General features: G+C 57.9%; 1 protein-coding gene across 2 annotated transcripts; it reads right to left on the reverse strand.

Annotated features, from left to right (window-relative positions):
- Positions 1–302: 302 nt before the first annotated feature.
- PLA2G4A (phospholipase A2 group IVA) lies at positions 303–17,318 on the reverse strand. Of its 2 annotated transcripts, none has more exons than XM_078865257.1 (17): positions 17,189–17,318; positions 15,586–15,693; positions 12,732–12,813; positions 11,996–12,144; positions 9,205–9,321; positions 8,659–8,696; positions 7,878–8,013; positions 7,519–7,655; positions 7,087–7,309; positions 6,738–6,852; positions 6,361–6,498; positions 6,162–6,254; positions 5,131–5,496; positions 4,619–4,803; positions 4,128–4,323; positions 3,149–3,306; positions 303–2,314 (listed from the first exon to the last, which is right to left on the reverse strand). In XM_078865257.1, exons 2-17 carry the CDS (start codon positions 15,631–15,633, stop codon positions 2,300–2,302), a joined length of 2,196 nt encoding a protein of 731 aa, XP_078721383.1. In that variant the 5' UTR covers positions 15,634–15,693; positions 17,189–17,318; the 3' UTR covers positions 303–2,299. The 2 variants fall into 2 exon arrangements, with proteins under 2 accessions (XP_078721383.1, XP_078721382.1); XM_078865256.1 differs by having other exon boundaries at positions 303–2,324.
- Positions 17,319–18,812: the final 1,494 nt, after the last annotated feature.

The following is an 18,812-nucleotide window of genomic DNA, read 5'->3' on the forward strand; positions in this document are numbered from 1 at the left end:
TGGAACGGTATTTGATTGTATCTTGCGATGGAACGAGAGGTCGTATCCCCTTGGGCCCCCTTCGTTTTGTGAGACGGCGAGACCCCGGGGACCGATTCCTGTGTGAGACGAGGCCCCCTCGCCACCTCCTCGAACTCGCTGTCTCAACTCACTGTCTCAACTCGCTGGCTCATGGGGGTGGTGGTCACGCACCCAGTTTGGCTCTGCCGTTCGGCTGACGAGGACGTTTTTATTGCCTGCCACTTGGGTGGTGGGTTACGCACGCGCACGCACACTCAGTTTGGATCGCTCTGACGCAATTCTAAGTTTTTACTTTATTGGCAAAGTTGAAGAAACGGAAATGAAAAGGCTGAACGTATCCGCTCTCTAAGGCATTAGTACTAAGGAGCACAGGGAGGTGACACATATGCCTTGCGTGTGTATTTAAAGACCGCGCTTGTTTTTCTGACCCATTATTTGTATTATAATAAGCTAACAATAATTCCACGGCGGCTTGAGCGCACAGACTCACTGCAGTGGATTTGGGAAACCCGGTGGAAAATCCCGCAATGAATATCCCGCGACGTGACGCACGTTGCACATCCAGCGCCACGGGGCAGGGCAACAGGGCAGGGCCACGGGGCAGGGCCACGGGGCAGGGCAACAGGGCAGGGCCACGGGGCAGGGCCACGGGGCAGGGCAACAGGGCAGGGCCACGGGGGAAGGGGGCAGCAGGGCGCAGTTGGTCCCCGTGCTCATGAGCGTCACAACTGCGGAGCTTCAGTTGCACGCTGCTGCTGCTAAGTCGGGAGTGCGTGGCACGTGGCTGCACGTTGTTGAAGGCAGAGCCAAGGGGAGTTCTACTGGACGTGGTATGCAGGTTTACGAACATGTTTTCCGCGGGGCAGGTAACACTGGAAGCGGTGGAATGTGTCCGGTAGCCACAGCCAGAGCGAGAGGAGGAATACAAGATGCGGTAAGCCGGGGACGTTGGGAATCTCCCCAAATAACAAACACGACCTTTGCTTCTACGGAAGGGCTTGGAGGTACGGGGGGGGGGGGTTGTGATGATGGCGGTGATATCAGCCAGGATGTTTTTGCTGGCTAATTGGGTGGAATCCAGGATAGTCGTGTCAGAAGTAAATACAGTGTCATCTGCAGCCCTGAAGGTTTATCCATCCCGGGATCACATTAACCAATCGCGTACAATATATGCGCATAGTCGCGCAACAGTCGATGAGCTTAGAAATTGATTACAGCGCCGAGTCTATTCTGTAAGACGACCTTTCCCTCGCGCGGGCCCCGTCTGCCTGCGTATCCCTTCTGTCGCCGGCCTACCCATCCCTTAAATGTCCTTTGGTTCAGAATGTATTTTTGGGATGGGCCATGTAACCATCTGTGTCGTTAGGACCCTCCACCACCTCACACGACCAAAAATATTGAATGCGCACGAGCATTTACCGACTTGGCCATTGTGTGCCGGGCGGTGTGACCACCGTCAAAGTAGCCCTCGGTTGGGACCGCACTCGGAGGCAGCGTCGCGTCCCCCCGCTGGCCGACCGAAGCCACGTGTGGAGCGTAGCGCCCCGCGTTCCTCAGCCCTGCGCTACACCTAAGGCACCGCGCTACACCTAAGGCACCGCGCTACACCTAAGGCACCGCGCTACACCTAAGGCACCGCGCTACACCTAAGGCACCGCGCTACACCTAAGGCACCGCGCTACACCTAAGGCACCGCGCTACACCTAAGGCACCGCGCTACACCTAAGGCACCGCGCGCTACTCTTCATTCCTCACGGAGGCGAGGGCTCTCCCAACAAAAAAACCTCGCTACGTGTCACGTTTGTATTGCTTGTCAGGGGGTCGAACTTCCAACATGTTTGTGGTCACGGTGGGCACTGAGTCACGGTCGCGAGAGGGAAGAGCGTCTCAAGAATAGGACCGGCACGTGCGCCGAGACGTTTAGTTTTGTCACAACTTCGATAATGTGCCCACGGATAATACAGAGAATGGTGCGTCCGTCCATGTGTGCGTCAGCCCGCCCATCTTGGTACGCCATTCCACCCCCCCCCCTCCCCCCCCGTCTACCCGGTAGTCCATTCATCCACACGCCCGTCCGGCCACCCGCGCCGGTCGGTTCGTTCGCGCGCGGCCGGCGCCGCGACCCCCTTCCCCTGCCGGTGCCGTCAGGTGAGGAGGTTGTGGAGGGGCTCGGCCGCCGGCCGCTTGCGCGAGCCGTCCATGGGCCGCAGCAGCACCCCGCCGGGCTCCGCCAGCGTCACCGACTGGCGCGTCGGGTTGCGCCGCCGGTAGTCGATGCTCAGCTCGATGGCGTCTTTGATGGCCTGGCGAGTGGGGGCCGTCAGGAGCGGTGGCGGAGCAAAGGGCGGGTTAGGGAGCGATGGCGCAGCGTGCTATGAACCTGGCAATGCGAGTTTCGCTCCCGGCTACCGGAACGCCAGTGCCAATCCTAACCGGTCCTGGGGCCCTATTTCCCCAACCTACATTGACCAACGTGGTGAAGTATGGTCAAACAACCCCCCGCCCCCCAACCCAGTGAACAGTGCGGCATGCCGAGTCCTTCATCCTGCAGTGGATTGACAAAGCCCGGTACGTGCCCATTGCTATTGGCAGGTGCCACGGCTGTGGTTGCAGGAACAAAATGGCTCCGCAGGTAAAACAAACAACGTGGCGGTGGCCGTGCGGCCCCATCCCCCCTCGCTCCAGGGGAACTGTCGCGGCTCTGCCGGGGACGTCGCGTTTCCCAGCCGAGTGTCTGCACTGTGTGGCGCGGAGAGCTCCGCGCGGAATGTTATTTTAATTTACGTTTGTTTAATTCCGTGTGTTTCCACTCCGAGATTCTGAGAGCTGCCCTTGCTGTCCTCGCCCGCTCACTCCCACTCGGAGACCGGGAGACGTGAACGGAAACTCGTGCTGCTGCTGCTGCCCACAAGTGGGGGCTTGCAGCCATGGGGGGGGGCGGGGGACGGATGCGGCTGTGCGGGGGTGGGGCGAGCTGTTGTGTGTGTGTGTGGCTGTGTGTGTGGCTGTGTGTGTGGCTGTGTGTGTGGCTGTGTGTGTGGCTGTGTGTGTGGCTGTGTGTGTGGCTGTGTGTGTATATCTGCGGTGTGTCACGGTGCCTTGTAGCGAGCACCATTTTGAGTCTCACCTGGATGTTGTTGAGGGTGTTGAACTCCATGAGGTCGTGTAGCCTCTGGAAGGCCTCGGGCGCGTAGTGGAAGTTGAATGTGGAGTACGGGGAGCACGGGTCATCGAAGATGTCAAAGTCTCCGTAATCCATCTCCTCCTTGGTGGTCCGCGGCACTCCTGGGCGGAGTGGCAGGGGGCACGGCACTCACCTTTACCCTCTGACCTCTCACCCGCACCCTCTGCTGTACCAGGCAGGGGGTCCCTATGACTCCAAAAGGCCAGTTGGCCGATGTAAAACTGCGGTGGGTGGACCATGGATGGATTTAGGAATGTTTCACCCTGGGAACACCAGAGCCGTGAAGACCATGGTGGCCAGACTTTGTGGAAGAGGTGGAAGGGACCCACATTTTACCCCAGCCCATCGATCTCCTAACTGTGGTGTAACCGCTTACGCTGTTTTGTGTTGACAACCACTGGAGGAGATGCTCCAGCTGACCGTCTCCACCGCCACGACAGCCCCCTTCGTTTCTCCGTTCGCAAGCTAAACGCGGCGTTGTGCAATGCTCTCGACGTTTCGATAGTGCCGCAAACCAGGGGTTTACCCCAGGGGTTTACCCCAGGGGTTTACCCCAGGGGTTTGCCCCAGGGGTTTGCCCCAGGGGTTTGCCCCAGGGGTTTGCCCCAGGGGTTTGCCCCAGGGGTTTGCCCCAGGGGTTTGCCCCAGGGGTTTGCCCATGCGGTTACCGCGAGTGGTACAACAACCACCACAGCTTGTGCTGCTGGGGCCACTGCGCACGCGTGGCGTGGAGATTCAAGAAACGTGCACCGTTGTGCCAACCACCACGCCGGGAGATCAAACCGAACCGGGGACCTCGGCGATAGCAAGTTCAGTGCGCTGTCTGCGATAACATCTGCGGCCGTGCCCCTCCCCCCTCCCCCCATATCCAGCACGGAGGGGGGACGAGCGAGGCCCCGGGCCCCACAAGCTGCCAGCGCACCTGGTGCCTTGAACTTGCGGAAGTCGATGTTGGCGAGGACGAAGTGCACGATGGTGGGGCAACGCCGCTCCTCGCGGGCGCCCTGCGGCTTGAAGATGTAGCACTCCTTGAGGCCCTCGCGGTCAAACACGTTCTCGTCGATGCGCGGGAACGGCAGTTTGTGCATCCTCGCCCACTTCTCCGCCAGCAGCAGCTCCTGCTCGCGCGGCCAGCACCGGCGAGACCACGCGTCGGTAACTGCGGTAACTGCGGTAAACGCCGCCGCCGCCAATAGCGGCAACGCCATCGTCGAAGCTACCGTTGCCGCGGCACCGTGACCACCAACGGCATGGGCGCTGTCATCGCTGCTGTCACCAATAGCAGCAGTACCGCAATTGTCACCACTATCAACCCCGTCGTCTCGACCACCACCAGTGTTGCCATCGCCAACAACAGCAGCACCCCAATGGTCCCTACCGCCGTTGCTATCGCTGCCGCCGTGCGGTGCCTACCTTGAATGGGCGGCTGCAGTCGCTGGGCCTCGCCGAGAAGTCGAAGGAGAGGATGAGGTCGATGCCGCGCTGAGGCCGCAGCACGAGCGGGAAGGGCAGGTTAAAGGTCAGGCCGCTGTCCACCACGTGGATCTTCTTGCTGCACACGTCCAGCGGCTCGTAGATCATCCCAAACTCCTCGGGGTCTGCGCACACGCACGCGCACACATACGCGCACACATCATCCACACGCACACGCGTACATGGCGTGCTTGCAGCATGCGTGGCACGGGTAGGATGGGCAGAGGCACGTGGGAACACGGTGTGTGCACACGCAGCAAACTACACAGGGCTCATTATAACGGCTTTGGCCCTTCACACTTCTTGGCACAATTTCCTGCCTCTTTCCTCACCCCCCCCCCCTGCCTCTCTCTCCACTGCCCCTACTCCTCCCTGCCCCTCTCTCTCTCTCTCTCTCCAGACCCTCTCCCCGTCGCCCCCCGACCTCCCTCTCTCTCGCGGCTGCCCCTCACCGGCCACGGCGACGTCGTTGTCGGTGTAGTCGCGCTGGCTGCCCCCGGCAGAGGCGGGGGTGAAGGGGGCGCGGGGGACGTTCGTGAGGTCGAGTCCGCGCATGAAGTTGAAAACTTTGCCGGCGCGCCCCTCGCGCGTCGTGAAGAGCGTCGTGTCGCCCACCAGCGTGGTCAGCATGCGCTCCACCCAGCTCCCGCCGCCGCCGCCACCTGCGGCCGCTGCAGCGGTGCCACCGGCCTTGGCCGTGGCCTGCTCCGAGACCTCGTCGGCATTGGCGCCGCCGCCACTCATCCCGTCGGTGGAATCTTCGTCGTCGCTGTCGGAAGCGCTTTGCTTGCTCGTGATGGTCTCCACGGTGAGGCTCGCTGTGTAAGACGCACGTAACAAAGACAAAGGTCCCCCGTGTAGCCTTCACAAACTGTTCGGGCAAGTGCTGTTAACGAGCAGCACCTGATGAACGCCAACTCTGCACATGAGGTGGTGTAGCCAACGCCATGTTCGGCCACCTTTGTCTCCCCAATGCTGATGTTTACACACCGAAAGCAGATACTCATTAAGGCTGAGTTGACCTAGGGGAGGCCCAGGACCAGGACGGGTTCAAATATTCATTGTTGACGTTGGCCCTGAGCGAGAATCCAACTCAGGCCACCAGGTATGTAGCTCGCTGACCTCTGTGCCACAACTCCACCCATGTACGACATAACACAGCACGCCGTCACACCAACCTCAACAACAGTGCAACGTTCACCTCGTACAGCATCTGTAGGCGCCCATTCCCAGGGATCAATTTCAGCCGCGGTCTGTTTGTGTCGGCGACCCGGAATATATTTCCACGCCCAGCACACCACATCCAGTATGTCCTCTCACTATGACTGTGTCTACTACTAGTCACGTACCACCGACTCCAGTCTACCAGCATGGTGCGGTGGGCTGTGCCCTGTGGTGTGGCACTGTTGGTGCAGTGCTATGTAGTGGAATGCAGGGAGGTGTGTGCCATGTGGTGTGACGGGCTGTGTGGTGCGATGCTTACCTATCTCCTCCTCCATCGTGGTCTTGCACTCGCCTTTGTCTCCGAGCTGAAAGACGCGGTTGAAGAGGATGGAGAAGGCGCTGCCCCACACTCCTGCGGCACACCGAACGCCCGGCATCACTCGCGGCACACCCGGAGAGGGGTGGGCGGGCGCAGATGGGAGGTGAGCGGAGGTGACGCGAGAGTCGGTGCCACTCACCCATGAGGAAATGCAGGGGGTATTCCTCGTACTTTCGCACCGCAATGCCCTTGAAGAATTTGCTGCCGAAGAGCTCGGGGCGCATGAACGTGCCGTACTTGGCCATCCCGATCTCAAACGGGCTGAACTCCACCCAGTCTGCGCCGTGCGGGTACACGGGTGTACGCGCGCGTACGCAGATGTACACACGCGCGGGTACAAAGGGTCGGCAAAGGCAAGATCATCGGTCAACGGCGTCAGCTAGGGCATGCCTGGGGCCAGTGCTGAGGGCAGGGGGGGCATGGTCGCAAGATGATCAGCTGGGGTGGGGGCAGGGCAGGGCCAGCTGGGGACAAGGGCAGGGTAAGGGCTGCTAGGACAGGGGGCTGCGTGCTGACCGGCGTAGATGATCTCCGACACGTCCGGCTTGACGTGCAGGCAGGTGATGAGGGGCAGCGGGGTGTCCGCCCCCTGCACCGCGCGCTTCATGTCCGACAGCTTCCCCTGCATCCTCTGCACAATTGGACGGCCCCTTAACACCCACGGGGGTCGAGGGCCGCGAGGCGGCCGGGTTCACGTCGCACTGCACCACCACCACCACCACGCCCCTAGCCCCTTACACGCTGGGACGCAGAGGTTGGATAGACGGGGAGATGGATGGACTGACAAGTGGATGGACTGACAAGTGGATGAACAAACGGATGAATGTACAGTCGTAGCGATGGACGGCTGGACGGGAGAGCGTACGTTGGGGATGAGCGTCTCCCCGATGAGCAGGCCGAAGACGTCGGTGAAGGTGACGGGCTGGCCCAAGCGCTTCTTCTTCCAGAGCGCCTCCACATAGCGGCGCAGGCTCTGTGGGCGCAGCAGGTAGAAGCGCGAGTGGCTCGCGGACACCTTCACCTCCTGGTTGACCTCCCACACTGGCTTGCGCGGCCACTCCGGGTGCGAGAACAGCGTGGACAGGTACCTGCGGATGGGTGGGCAGGTGAGTGGGTGGCCAGGCTGCATGAGTGGGTTAGTAGGTGAGTATGAGTAGGTGAGTGCAAGGTCAGTTGTGTGGGTGTGTGGATAGCTGCAGGGGTGAGCGAGTGGAGGGAGTAAGCGATGGATAAAGGAGTAGATGGGTATGCGAGTGGACATCAAAGTAGGCGGCGGGGCGTGCGGCTCGGCACTTGCCAGGAGGAGCCGGAGAGCCCTGCCACGTAGGTGGTGCAGTCGAGGACCCCCGACTCCTGCAGCGCCTTGAAGACCCCGGCCATGGCTGTCATGGCGCGGAACCCCCCGCCCGAGCCCAGCACAGCCACCGTGGGGACCTGGGGTCAGAGACATGGATCCTCCGTGTAGCCTTTATCAGACTGTTGGGGCAAGTGCCTATTAAGTCCGGCATGGCAAACAATGGGTTTCCGGCACCATGCTGGGCCGCAGTGTGTGTGTGTGTGTATACGTGTATGTGTGCGTGCTGCACGAGTGTATGTGCGAGTGTGTTGTGAGTGTGCGTCTCTGTGTTGAGGGTGCAGGATTGGGGTGCTGGGAACCTCTCGGTGGGACCGGGGTGCTCGCTCCGGGCCCAGCAGCTTCTTGATGCTCTCAAACACCTTCTCCTTCCTCCTCGCCCGGAACTCGCTCTCCTCCTGGCACAAGTGGATGCTGAATCGCAGATCTGACGAGGTGCTGCAAAGACAAAGATCCCGGTTATAACCTTCACTGACCGTTGGGAAAAGTGCCGTTAGTGAGCGACAATGAAGGCCGGCACGGCGCACGAGGGTGTAGCGTAATCGACACTGCGCCCGATTGCCTTCGTCTCCCCAGTGTTGATGCTTACACGCTGCACCAGGTACTCGTTTTTAGACCGACGACTTAAGGAAGACCCAGGACCAATTCAAATATTTTATCACTCAATGTTGGCTGTGAGCAGGAATCGAATTCTGGTCGCCGGGGTTCTTGGCACGGTGCGCTGACCACTGTACCACTCGAGCAGCACGCCTGGCACGAGTTGTCGCCTTGTTTCACCGCACACACAAACACCTCCCATACAGCCTTTGACACGCTGTTAGGGAGAGCGCCGATAGCGAGCACCTATGAGCCCGGCGACCAGCGTTCAATTTCCCGCTCGTATGTTGAACTCTTTTCGCACCATACGTAGCCAACCGCGCTAATCAAGGCTAACATCGGCAGGGAATAAATATCCGAACCGGTCCTGGGCCTCTCCTTAGAAGAGTACCCGGCGTGGTGCTGCTGTTGGCCACTCGGCTGACACGCCGGCCTCAGTCGGTCCTCGCTAACGCGCCGGCACGCACGCCGAGGGACGCCACTCACCAGACTTCCAGGTGCAGCTCCAGGTAAACTTTGGTGACCTGAAAGAGAACACGGGGCACGAGCATCAGCACGCGCCCCGCTCGGCCCATCAACGGGAAACGTGGGGGTCGGTGGTCTCGGTTTACACACGCGGCTCGTTACTCGGCTTGTAAAACTTATTCCTCTTGGAATGCGATGGATCGTCCAGGCTCACAGTCCAATAAAACAGATCTGTCACGGTCGTCGCGCCTCTATCGTCTCTTTCGCGCAGCGCGTCTTGCCTCTACAGTTCCATCGGCTCCGTTCGATGAACACACCACTGGCTTACAACTTTCATACGGATTGCATTAGTAGTAAATGTATTCTTGCGCACATGAGTCCACCCACGTAACGATGAGAAACGTAGACGGCTCGGGAAGGCCTTCATCCAGCAGCGGATTGAAGTGCAGCTGATAACTCGATGCCTACTCATTGCTCTTGAGGGGTGCAGGGCCTGCCAGGTAATGGCGGCAGAGGAGGGTGGCGGGGGGCCCCCAGGGGGGGGGGGCGGTGGTTGGGGACCCCCACCTTGTTGAAGGTGAGGGTGAGTGGGTAGCTCTGCCCCTCGTGGAGAAACCCCCGCAGGTTACAGTTCTGCGAGCCGAGCTTCTCGTCCACCGTGTAGTTGGCGTCCATGAGCGTCACCTGCGTGAGGACGGTGGGGATGGAGGTGATGAACGTGGCAACACCTGGGCGGCAGCGCCACGGTGACACTCGCGGTGAGACTTGCGGTGAGACTCTCGCCAAATTGGACTCGGGCGCTTGTGCTGAGCTCGCAAGTGCTCCCCCTGCTCTGCACAGTGTGAGTGAGTGAGTGGAGCTCACAAGTTCTCACCCTGCTCTGCACAGTGTAAGTGAGTGAGTGAGTGGAGTTTGCAAGTTCTCACCCTGCTCTGCACAGTGTGAGTGAGTGAGTGGAGTTTGCAAGTTCTCACCCTGCTCTGCAGTGTGAGTGAGTGAGTGAGTGGGGCTCACAAGTTCTCACCCTGCTCTGCACAGTGTGAGTGAGTGAGTGAGTGGAGTTTGCAAGTTCTCACCCTGCTCTGCACAGTGTGAGTGAGTGAGTGAGTGGAGTTTGCAAGTTCTCACCCTGCTCTGCACAGTGTGAGTGAGTGAGTGGAGTTTGCAAGTTCTCACCCTGCTCTGCACAGTGTGAGTGAGTGAGTGAGTGGAGTTTGCAAGTTCTCACCCTGCTCTGCAGAGTGTGAGTGAGTGAGTGGAGTTTGCAAGTTCTCACCCTGCTCTGCACAGTGTGAGTGAGTGAGTGAGTGGAGTTTGCAAGTTCTCACCCTGCTCTGCACAGTGTAAGTGAGTGAGTGGAGTTTGCAAGTTCTCACCCTGCTCTGCACAGTGTGAGTGAGTGAGTGGAGTTTGCAAGTTCTCACCCTGCTCTGCACAGTGTAAGTGAGTGAGTGAGTGGAGTTTGCAAGTTCTCACCCTGCTATGCACAGTGTGAGTGAGTGAGTGAGTGGAGTTTGCAAGTTCTCACCCTGCTCTGCACAGTGTGAGTGAGTGAGTGAGTGGAGTTTGCAAGTTCTCACCCTGCTCTGCACAGTGTAAGTGAGTGAGTGGAGTTTGCAAGTTCTCACCCTGCTCTGCACAGTGTGAGTGAGTGAGTGGAGTTTGCAAGTTCTCACCCTGCTCTGCACAGTGTAAGTGAGTGAGTGAGTGGAGTTTGCAAGTTCTCACCCTGCTCTGCACAGTGTGAGTGAGTGAGTGGAGTTTGCAAGTTCTCACCCTGCTCTGCACAGTGTGAGTGAGTGAGTGAGTGGAGTTTGCAAGTTCTCACCCTGCTCTGCACAGTGTAAGTGAGTGAGTGAGTGGAGTTTGCAAGTTCTCACCCTGCTCTGCACAGTGTGAGTGAGTGAGTGGAGTTTGCAAGTTCTCACCCTGCTCTGCACAGTGTAAGTGAGTGAGTGAGTGGAGTTTGCAAGTTCTCACCCTGCTCTGCACAGTGTAAGTGAGTGAGTGAGTGGAGTTTGCAAGTTCTCACCCTGCTCTGCACAGAGTGAGTGAGTGAGTGGAGTTTGCAAGTTCTCACCCTGCTCTGCACAGTGTGAGTGAGTGAGTGAGTGGAGTTTGCAAGTTCTCACCCTGCTCTGCACAGTGTGAGTGAGTGAGTGAGTGGAGTTTGCAAGTTCTCACCCTGCTCTGCACAGTGTGAGTGAGTGAGTGAGTGGAGTTTGCAAGTTCTCACCCTGCTCTGCACAGTGTGAGTGAGTGAGTAAAGTTTGCAAGTTCTCACCCTGCTCTGCAGAGTGTGAGTGAGTGAGTGGAGTTTGCAAGTTCTCACCCTGCTCTGCACAGTGTGAGTGAGTGAGTGAGTGGAGTTTGCAAGTTCTCACCCTGCTCTGCACAGTGTAAGTGAGTGAGTGGAGTTTGCAAGTTCTCACCCTGCTCTGCACAGTGTGAGTGAGTGAGTGAGTGGAGTTTGCAAGTTCTCACCCTGCTCTGCACAGTTTGAGTGAGTGAGTGGAGTTTGCAAGTTCTCACCCTGCTCTGCACAGTGTGAGTGAGTGAGTGAGTGGAGTTTGCAAGTTCTCACCCTGCTCTGCACAGTGTAAGTGAGTGAGTGAGTGGAGTTTGCAAGTTCTCCTCCTGCTCTGCACAGTGTGAGTGAGTGAGTAGAGTTTGCAAGTTCTCACCCTGCTCTGCACAGTGTGAGTGAGTGGAGTTTGCAAGTTCTCCTCCTGCTCTGCATGGGTTTCCTCAGGAACACGTACAAAGTAACTGGTATCGGCCAAACATCCCAATGCTGAAAAATTACCTGCAAATTAGTCTAAATGGGATTATGCAGAGCAGTAGCATCGCCCCCTACACTGGAAGGGAATGAACTGTATGTTGAGAGGCAAATCTGAGATAGAGGAGCCATGAGACAAGAGACAGAAATAAAACGGGGGGGGGGGAGGAGTAGAGAAAAAGGGAGGCAGTAGACGGCAAAGGGAGCTACGAGTTCATAGAGCACCAGCAGGCAAGATCAGTGGCCTAGCGATCAAGTGCACAGGCAGTTGAATTGCACTGGGGCCACGGGCCGCATGGGCCGGGGCTCCACGGGCCGGGGGGGCCGAGGCGGCAGGCTATGAAGAGGGGGGGAATGGGGCCGTGGGAGGGAAGGGGGGAAGGGGAAATTTCCTTCTCTGTACCAGTGCCCTGGCCAACCACACTACGCTCCAGGACAACAGAAGGTTTGAAGGAAGCAGATGCATTACATGAGACACCAGGTTAGAAAACCCGACACAGGGGACAGGATTAGATTGGAGGTTTTGAAAACCGGAGACGGATGCCCTGTGATGGTGCGATGGTGCGATGGAGGCCTTGCCTCCAGGATGTTTTCCATGTTGAGGTCGATGAGGAAGTCGAAGCTCTCGTTCCACGTGGGGTTGACGTCATTGTCGAGGTGACGTGTTCGCTTGTAGCTGTCGGCGGCCAACCGGATGTCCAGCACCACGTACGGGTCCGGCGTGTCCACTGCACACAAGCACGTGTGCACACGCGCACATTCAGTTGTGTAAACGTTGCAATAATAATGATAATGACTTCTTTACCCGGAAAGCCCCACTGAGTCCAAATAATCTTTATCAGGAGGATCCTGCATTGGGACGTTTGGCCAAGACCAATCACAAATGCTTTTGGCTTTGAAAGGAAACTGGAGAACCCGCAAGACACCGATGCAGCAAACGGACCAAGTCAGGAATCAAACCCGAGGCACACCGTGTTACGACTGCCCCACAATGCCGTGCGAACGTAAGTAATTATCGGTCGGTTACTCCGCTAAAGGGATTACACAAACACGGCTCGCATGGGAGTGATATGACAGAGGGAGGTCGTGAAGAGTGGGGAGGGTGAGTGGTGAGCGAAGAGAGTGAGGTGAGTAATGAGGGGTGGGTGGCGAGCAGAGAAGCGGTGAGGGGTAAGCGTTGGTGGTGGCTGGTGAGGGTGAGTACAGGAGGCAAGTGGCGACAACAGGGGTGGACAACGCATCTTGGCGAATGTGGAGGGATGAGTGGTTAAGGTGTGGGGTGAGTTGCAGGTGTGAAGTGCCACCCTCGACTCACTCATGTCACCCAGGCGCCCTTTGGTCACATTTTCGGCCCTCAGCACTTTCACCACCAGCTTGTGGCACACCTGGTGAGGTACCTGGTGAGCGGAAGGGAGGGGCGGGGAGCAGGGGGATCTACTCCGTCACAACGCCTGCTCCGGTCCGGATTGTGCGTAACCTCCAGGTGTGGCTGTCGACTCCAGGTGTGGCTCAAGTGCATGTGTCACGCCCAAGGTGTGTCTCCACACTTGGCAGACACCCCAGATTATATTTATACCGTAAATATTTATGCACAAACACACACGATACGGGCATACCCGTGTGCACACACAAGACCTGTTTCTACAATTTTTAATCTGAAACGTGATTTTTACGGTGCATGATATTGTACACGATGAAATAAACACAGCTTCTCTGCCGCTGTGATGTACGTCTCACGGACTGGGGCTGCGTCGTGAAATAAGGTTGCATTAGATGCGATATGAACCGGAACGCGTGCAGGCGCTCCTGGGTGGATCGTCACATCGCAAGGATCGTGAGAGGTGGCGATGGCCTGGGGCGGCCTTAATCCAGCAGTGAGTTGGTCATGGCTGCTTCTGCTGCTGATGGTGATGATAACTCCAAATTGGCGGGGGTGGCAGCGCAGTGTTTGGCGCACTGCTCTACTAAAGCCGGCATCCCGAGCTCGATGCCTGGTCAGGGCTAAATGAATGATCGTCTGAACTGGAAGTGAAGAAGCTGTCGAGAAACGGTGGCCATACTCACGTTAATGAGACAGAGCGGCGGGCTTTGTTTTCACAATAGATTTGCTCGAATCGCACGCAATCGTCGTGTCCGTGTCTGATGCACACCATCTTGGACTCCCGAGATCCCTCTGCTGTGTTCCGATTTAGCTTTAGCATTGTGTCACGGTCTCTCTTGAAAACGACTCAGTCCCAGAGGAGATTCACCTGGCTATATAGATATTATATTTATATTATTTTATTAATTCCCTTCTACGTGACTTTACCGAAAGAACCAAGAATATGAATCCCTGCAGTCACGAAAGCTTTAAATCAAAATTTAAATCAAAATGTATATAGATATTGTTGTGGTTATCGCTACTCGTGTTGTGCTCGTAACAGCATCTCACCGGGTAAATAATTAATCTCACGTGGCACACGGTGATAATACACCGGGACCCAACAACAGGATCATCTGTTACACAGTGCCTGTACTCGCACCTCGACTCATACACAGCAAAACTAAACTCACCTGGAACACCATGTCAACACAACTTCACTTTACACAACACCGTCTCACCGGTTACACAATACCAACACAGCCATAACTCATACACAACTGAATCCAAAATTAAACTCACCTGATACACCATGTCCACACGCCCTCCCCAACCACACGCGGGGTGTGGAAGTAGAACTGATCTCACGTGCAACTTAATGCCTTCTCACTCTTACTTACATGCTCTCGAATTTGGCACTTTGTGTGTTGGTGAGTGTATGACGCACACACTCTGCCTCACCGCATCCCGCCCGCCCACGCTCTCGTGCCCATTTGCCAGGCATATGCACACGCACACACAGACGTACACCGACACCAATACCCGCCATTCGCCACCAAGTGACGGTGACGTCACCGCGACGCCTGTGCCAGGCCAGGTGCACTTTGAGGCCACGTGCATACACGCACGCAGGTGAATGGCAGCATTGATCCTCCCCAACCACCTGCCCGTGTCTCCTTTGCCACCACTGTCACCCCGCCACCCTTAATACTTTTCCATATAATTACCATACATCTCTTACGTATCAGTCACCATAATCGGCATCCGTGATCAATCCCCTCCTGGATGAAGGCCTCCCCAAGTCGGCGATACCCCCAGCGCCCGCACGACAGCAGACCTCCGCGCTTCACAGCCGCGGTCAACTCGGGCGCTTTCCCGAGTTTGGCTGCTACTCAGCAGTTGTTCACGCCAGCAGCCATCGTCCCTGCGAGTCGCGCGGCATGCCCTTGTGAATGTGACTGAAGATGCTCTACAGCAACGGGGGGCACATTTTGTTGTCGACAGAAAGATGGCCGTCGTATTAATTTTATTTTCCGAACGTTTTCTTTAATCTTCCCCATCTTGTTCCTCGTAACTCTTTTGCTGAGCTACATCTTTTTAATTCTGTATTTTATTTCCTGTCACAAGTTACAACTGTTAGAATTAATCATTGTTACTTTTGGTCTTCTTGGAATGGGTCGTTCATTGAAGAGGCTATTCTCGATATTAATGGCCTCTCGTGCTCATGAAAAATCATTTTTCAGAAGGCGCACGGGCGGGCAGTCAGACGTGCCGGCAGCTGCCCCGACCGATCGTCGCGGTGGCGTCTCAGGGATTCCCAGGGTCTCCCCGTCACCACCGGCTGTGGCGCACGCATTCGGACGTGCTATCACCAAGGGGACCCACAGCGGGGCACGGGTGCATGTCCCACAGTGACATCATCGCCATTTGCCACGGTCTATCCACTTCTGAATGAAGCCCTCGCCAAGTTGACGCCATCTCTCACGGGCTAGCGATGCACCCGCTCATGAGTTTATTTCATGGCTCTATCTTTGGCACATTTCATGCTTTGGCTACCACTGCATTATAAGTCTTTACCAGCACCCATCATCCCTTCAGGCCATGATATGTCCTGCCCAAGTCCACTCATTTTCTCATTAGTCAGGGCGACGTGGCTTGGTGACGTGGCAAGGTGTGCCATCGTGTGGCATGTCATGATAAGTTGTGGCACGGTACGGTTTGACATCATTTAGAATTTGATGTGGCTTGGTGTGGTGGTGTGACATTACGTGGTATGAGGTGGCGTGGCACCATGTGCCATGATACTCACCACACTGAACTGGTAGGAGTCGGCCCCGACCCCTTGTAAACGCGGCATGGTGCCCACAAGGTGTCCCCCACTGCTGCCCCTTTCTGCCGCCCTGTCCTGTGTCCGGTCCTGAAGCAAGCAGGGGGACACAGACACCACAGAAACACAGACACGTTAGAGAAAAATGCGGGTGAACACAGTGTCTAAATGTCCCAAATCTAAAAATGTTGTATTGAAACAGTGGGAATATTTATTGGTAGAGAGGTGGTCAGTCACAGGTAGGAGAATAGGAAGGTCTTGGCCCTGGACTTGAGTTTGCATCTCAAGAGAATGCACAGCAACCGTTATCTCAATGTTGAAACGGACTACATCCGTTTCCTAATTTTGCTTACCGATGCAATGAATGTGGTTTCAAGTCTAGATTAATTCTCCTACCCCTCAACCGCGTCGGTGAGGGGACTGGGGTAGTGGCCAGTGTGGTGATAAAGTCAATGGGGATGGTAGTAATTGTGGTGGTAATGGGTGATGTTGATGGTAGTGATGGGAAATAGTGATGGTAAGGATGAGGATTGTGATGAGAGTCAAGGCTGGATGGTGATGCTTGTGATGACGGTAGTGGCAAGGGTAATACTGAGACAGCGTCCATGAATTAGAGCAGCAACTGTGCCACCTGAGTTGTCGTTCCCTCCTTTGGCTGCCATTCCATCACCAGTCTTGCCCATTAGTCAGCACCGCAGTACACACAGCAATGCGCTTCATTTACACAAAGTCCCGCCGAGTCTTGAGACTTGTTTTCAGGAGGGTCTTGCATTGGGATATTTGACCAATAACTAGCCCTAAAGTTCCACACAAATGGAATCAAGAACCCCTGCTGCACTGCGTGCAACTGTTTCAGCTTTTGTCCCACACTCCGTGTCACCTCATGCTCGCCCCATGCGTCACACGCATGCACAGCCGACCGCACTCATTCAAACTCAGTAACTCAGCAATCTCGTTCACAGCCTCCCGCCCTCTGCACGTCCAGTCAGCGAGTGGTACAGTACAGGCTTTCACCGCCTCGCGTGATGATGGGCCCACGAGGCCGAGACGTCCTCTCTCATCTCCTCGCGAAATACTTCGCTCCCAGCCCTGACGACCGACATCCCCAGACCCCGACTCGGGACCCCGGTTGTCAGGGGTTCTAAGAGGGGCCCAGGCAGACTCTGGGACCACAACGGCCGCCGCGATGATCGGGGGGTTCCTGTTCCCTGTTAGTTTAACAATGTCCGTACAGCAACCCCCACACAACCGACCCCAATAAACCACGAGCGTCCCCTTGATCCCAACGGGGTCCCCTTGATCCCAAGGGGGTCCCCTGTTCCCCAGGACACCACACAGAGCCGTAGACCCCAGCGATCGCCGTCTCCCCGACCCCCAGGGGGGGGGACCCCCGAGACAACTGATGCCTGTGATCCGCAAAGGGTCCCTCAGGACCCCAAGAGTCCCCAAACATCTCAGACGGCTCCGGCAAGGGTCCCTCAGGACCCCCTGGGGCTCGTCGACTTATCCGAGAGGGGCCCCGGCCCGAGCACCGGGGTCCCTGGGGCCCCTGGGGCCCCTGGGGCCCGAGAGGGGAGAGACTCACCGGGGTCCTCGATCCGGGGTCCGACTGCGTCTGCTGGTCCGAGGGGATAGCTCCGGATTCGGGGTTCCGACGTCCAGTAGTCGGGTCCCCTCGATCCGGGGTAAGAGATTCGGGTGCGAGGGGAGTCGACTTTGCAGGGGTCCCAGTCTCGGGGTACGACGGGGATCTATGACCACAGGGGCCCTTGGAAGTCGGGGGTCCCCTCGATCCGGGGTCCGCTGAGTTGTGGCTGCCGGGCTGCGCCGCTCGGGGTTTGGCGAAGTTTTTGTCACCGAAGTTGTGGGGCCGAGGGGGCCCGGCTGAAGGGGGTACGGAGGCTGGGGGGCCCGCGAGTCTTGGTTACGGGGTCTTGGATTGGGGGTCCGGCGGGGTCTAGCCACAGGGCTCCACGCGCGTCGTCTCCCCCGCGCCGCGCGCCGCTTCCTGCTCCGCGCTTCCTCAATGGCGCGCGAGGCGGGAGGGGGTTGGGGGTCTGGGGGACGGGGCCCGGGGCCTCTGGGGGGATTAGGGAGGGGGGAGGGGGGTCTGGGGGGGTTGGGGGTCTGGGGGGCGGAGATCGGGGGAGGGGGGTTGGGGGTCTGGGGGGCGGAGATCGGGGGAGGGGGGTTGGGGGTCTGGGGGGCGGAGATCGGGGGAGGGGGGTTGGGGGTCTGGGGGGCGGAGATCGGGGGAGGGGGGTTGGGGGTCTGGGGGGCGGAGATCGGGGGAGGGGGTTGGGGGTCTTGGGGGCGGAGATCGGGGGAGGGGGGTTGGGGGTCTGGGGGGCGGAGATCGGGGAAGGGAGTTGGGGGTCTGGGGGCGGAGATCGGGGGAGGGGGGTTGGGGTCTGGGGGGCAGAGATCGGAGGAGAGGGGCTCAGATCAAAAGTGAGGGGTTGCGGATCAGGGGTCTGTAGAAACTGAGGGGTCTGAAAATGTGATCAGGGGATTCAGGGTCTGGGAATCGGGGAGTTCTGGGGGGAGGGGGACCAAGGAAATATAGAGCAGGGGTCCGAGAATTGGGGATGAGGGGTCTGAGGAATTTGGACAACAGGGGTCTGAGGATCGGGGATCTGGGGACTGGTGAACAGGGATCAGGGGTCCGGAGGAACTGGGGTGTAAGGATTCGGGGTATGAGGACCAGGGGTCAAGGGTGCGGGTTCTGAGTCGAGTGGAGGTCGCGGGCGTGAGGAGCGCTGCTGAGGCTGTGCGGCGCCAGTGCGGGGTGCAGGGTGTCGGCGAGGCGCCTCCCCTGACGCCGACCATCACCAACCACGACCAATCCACTGCTGGATGAAGGCCTCCCCGTGCCCGCCCGCCGCTTGGCGACGCGACCCTTGGGGCCCGGGCAGGGGGCGCCGAGTCCGGGGACGTCTCCTTGGGCTTCGTCAACACCACGGCCCCCCCTCCTCCTCCCCCTCCTCCTCATCCTCCTCCTCCTCGTGCTCCGCCATCAACTCCCCCACCAAGCATTGAACTCGCATGGCCGTTGCGCTTCCGTCACGATCGACCCAGAACCACGATCTGCACTTGCGCTGGAGGAATCCGCGGAGCTGTAAAGCTCTTTCTCACAGAGGTCCAGTCGAGGCGGGTCAGACGGGTGAAGTCATCCCGAAGCCCGCGATGCAACAATCCACGAGTTGTGT

The sequence above is a fragment of the Lampetra fluviatilis genome, chromosome 20 (genome assembly GCF_964198595.1).
Source record: "Lampetra fluviatilis chromosome 20, kcLamFluv1.1, whole genome shotgun sequence".
Taxonomy (NCBI): domain Eukaryota; kingdom Metazoa; phylum Chordata; class Hyperoartia; order Petromyzontiformes; family Petromyzontidae; genus Lampetra; species Lampetra fluviatilis.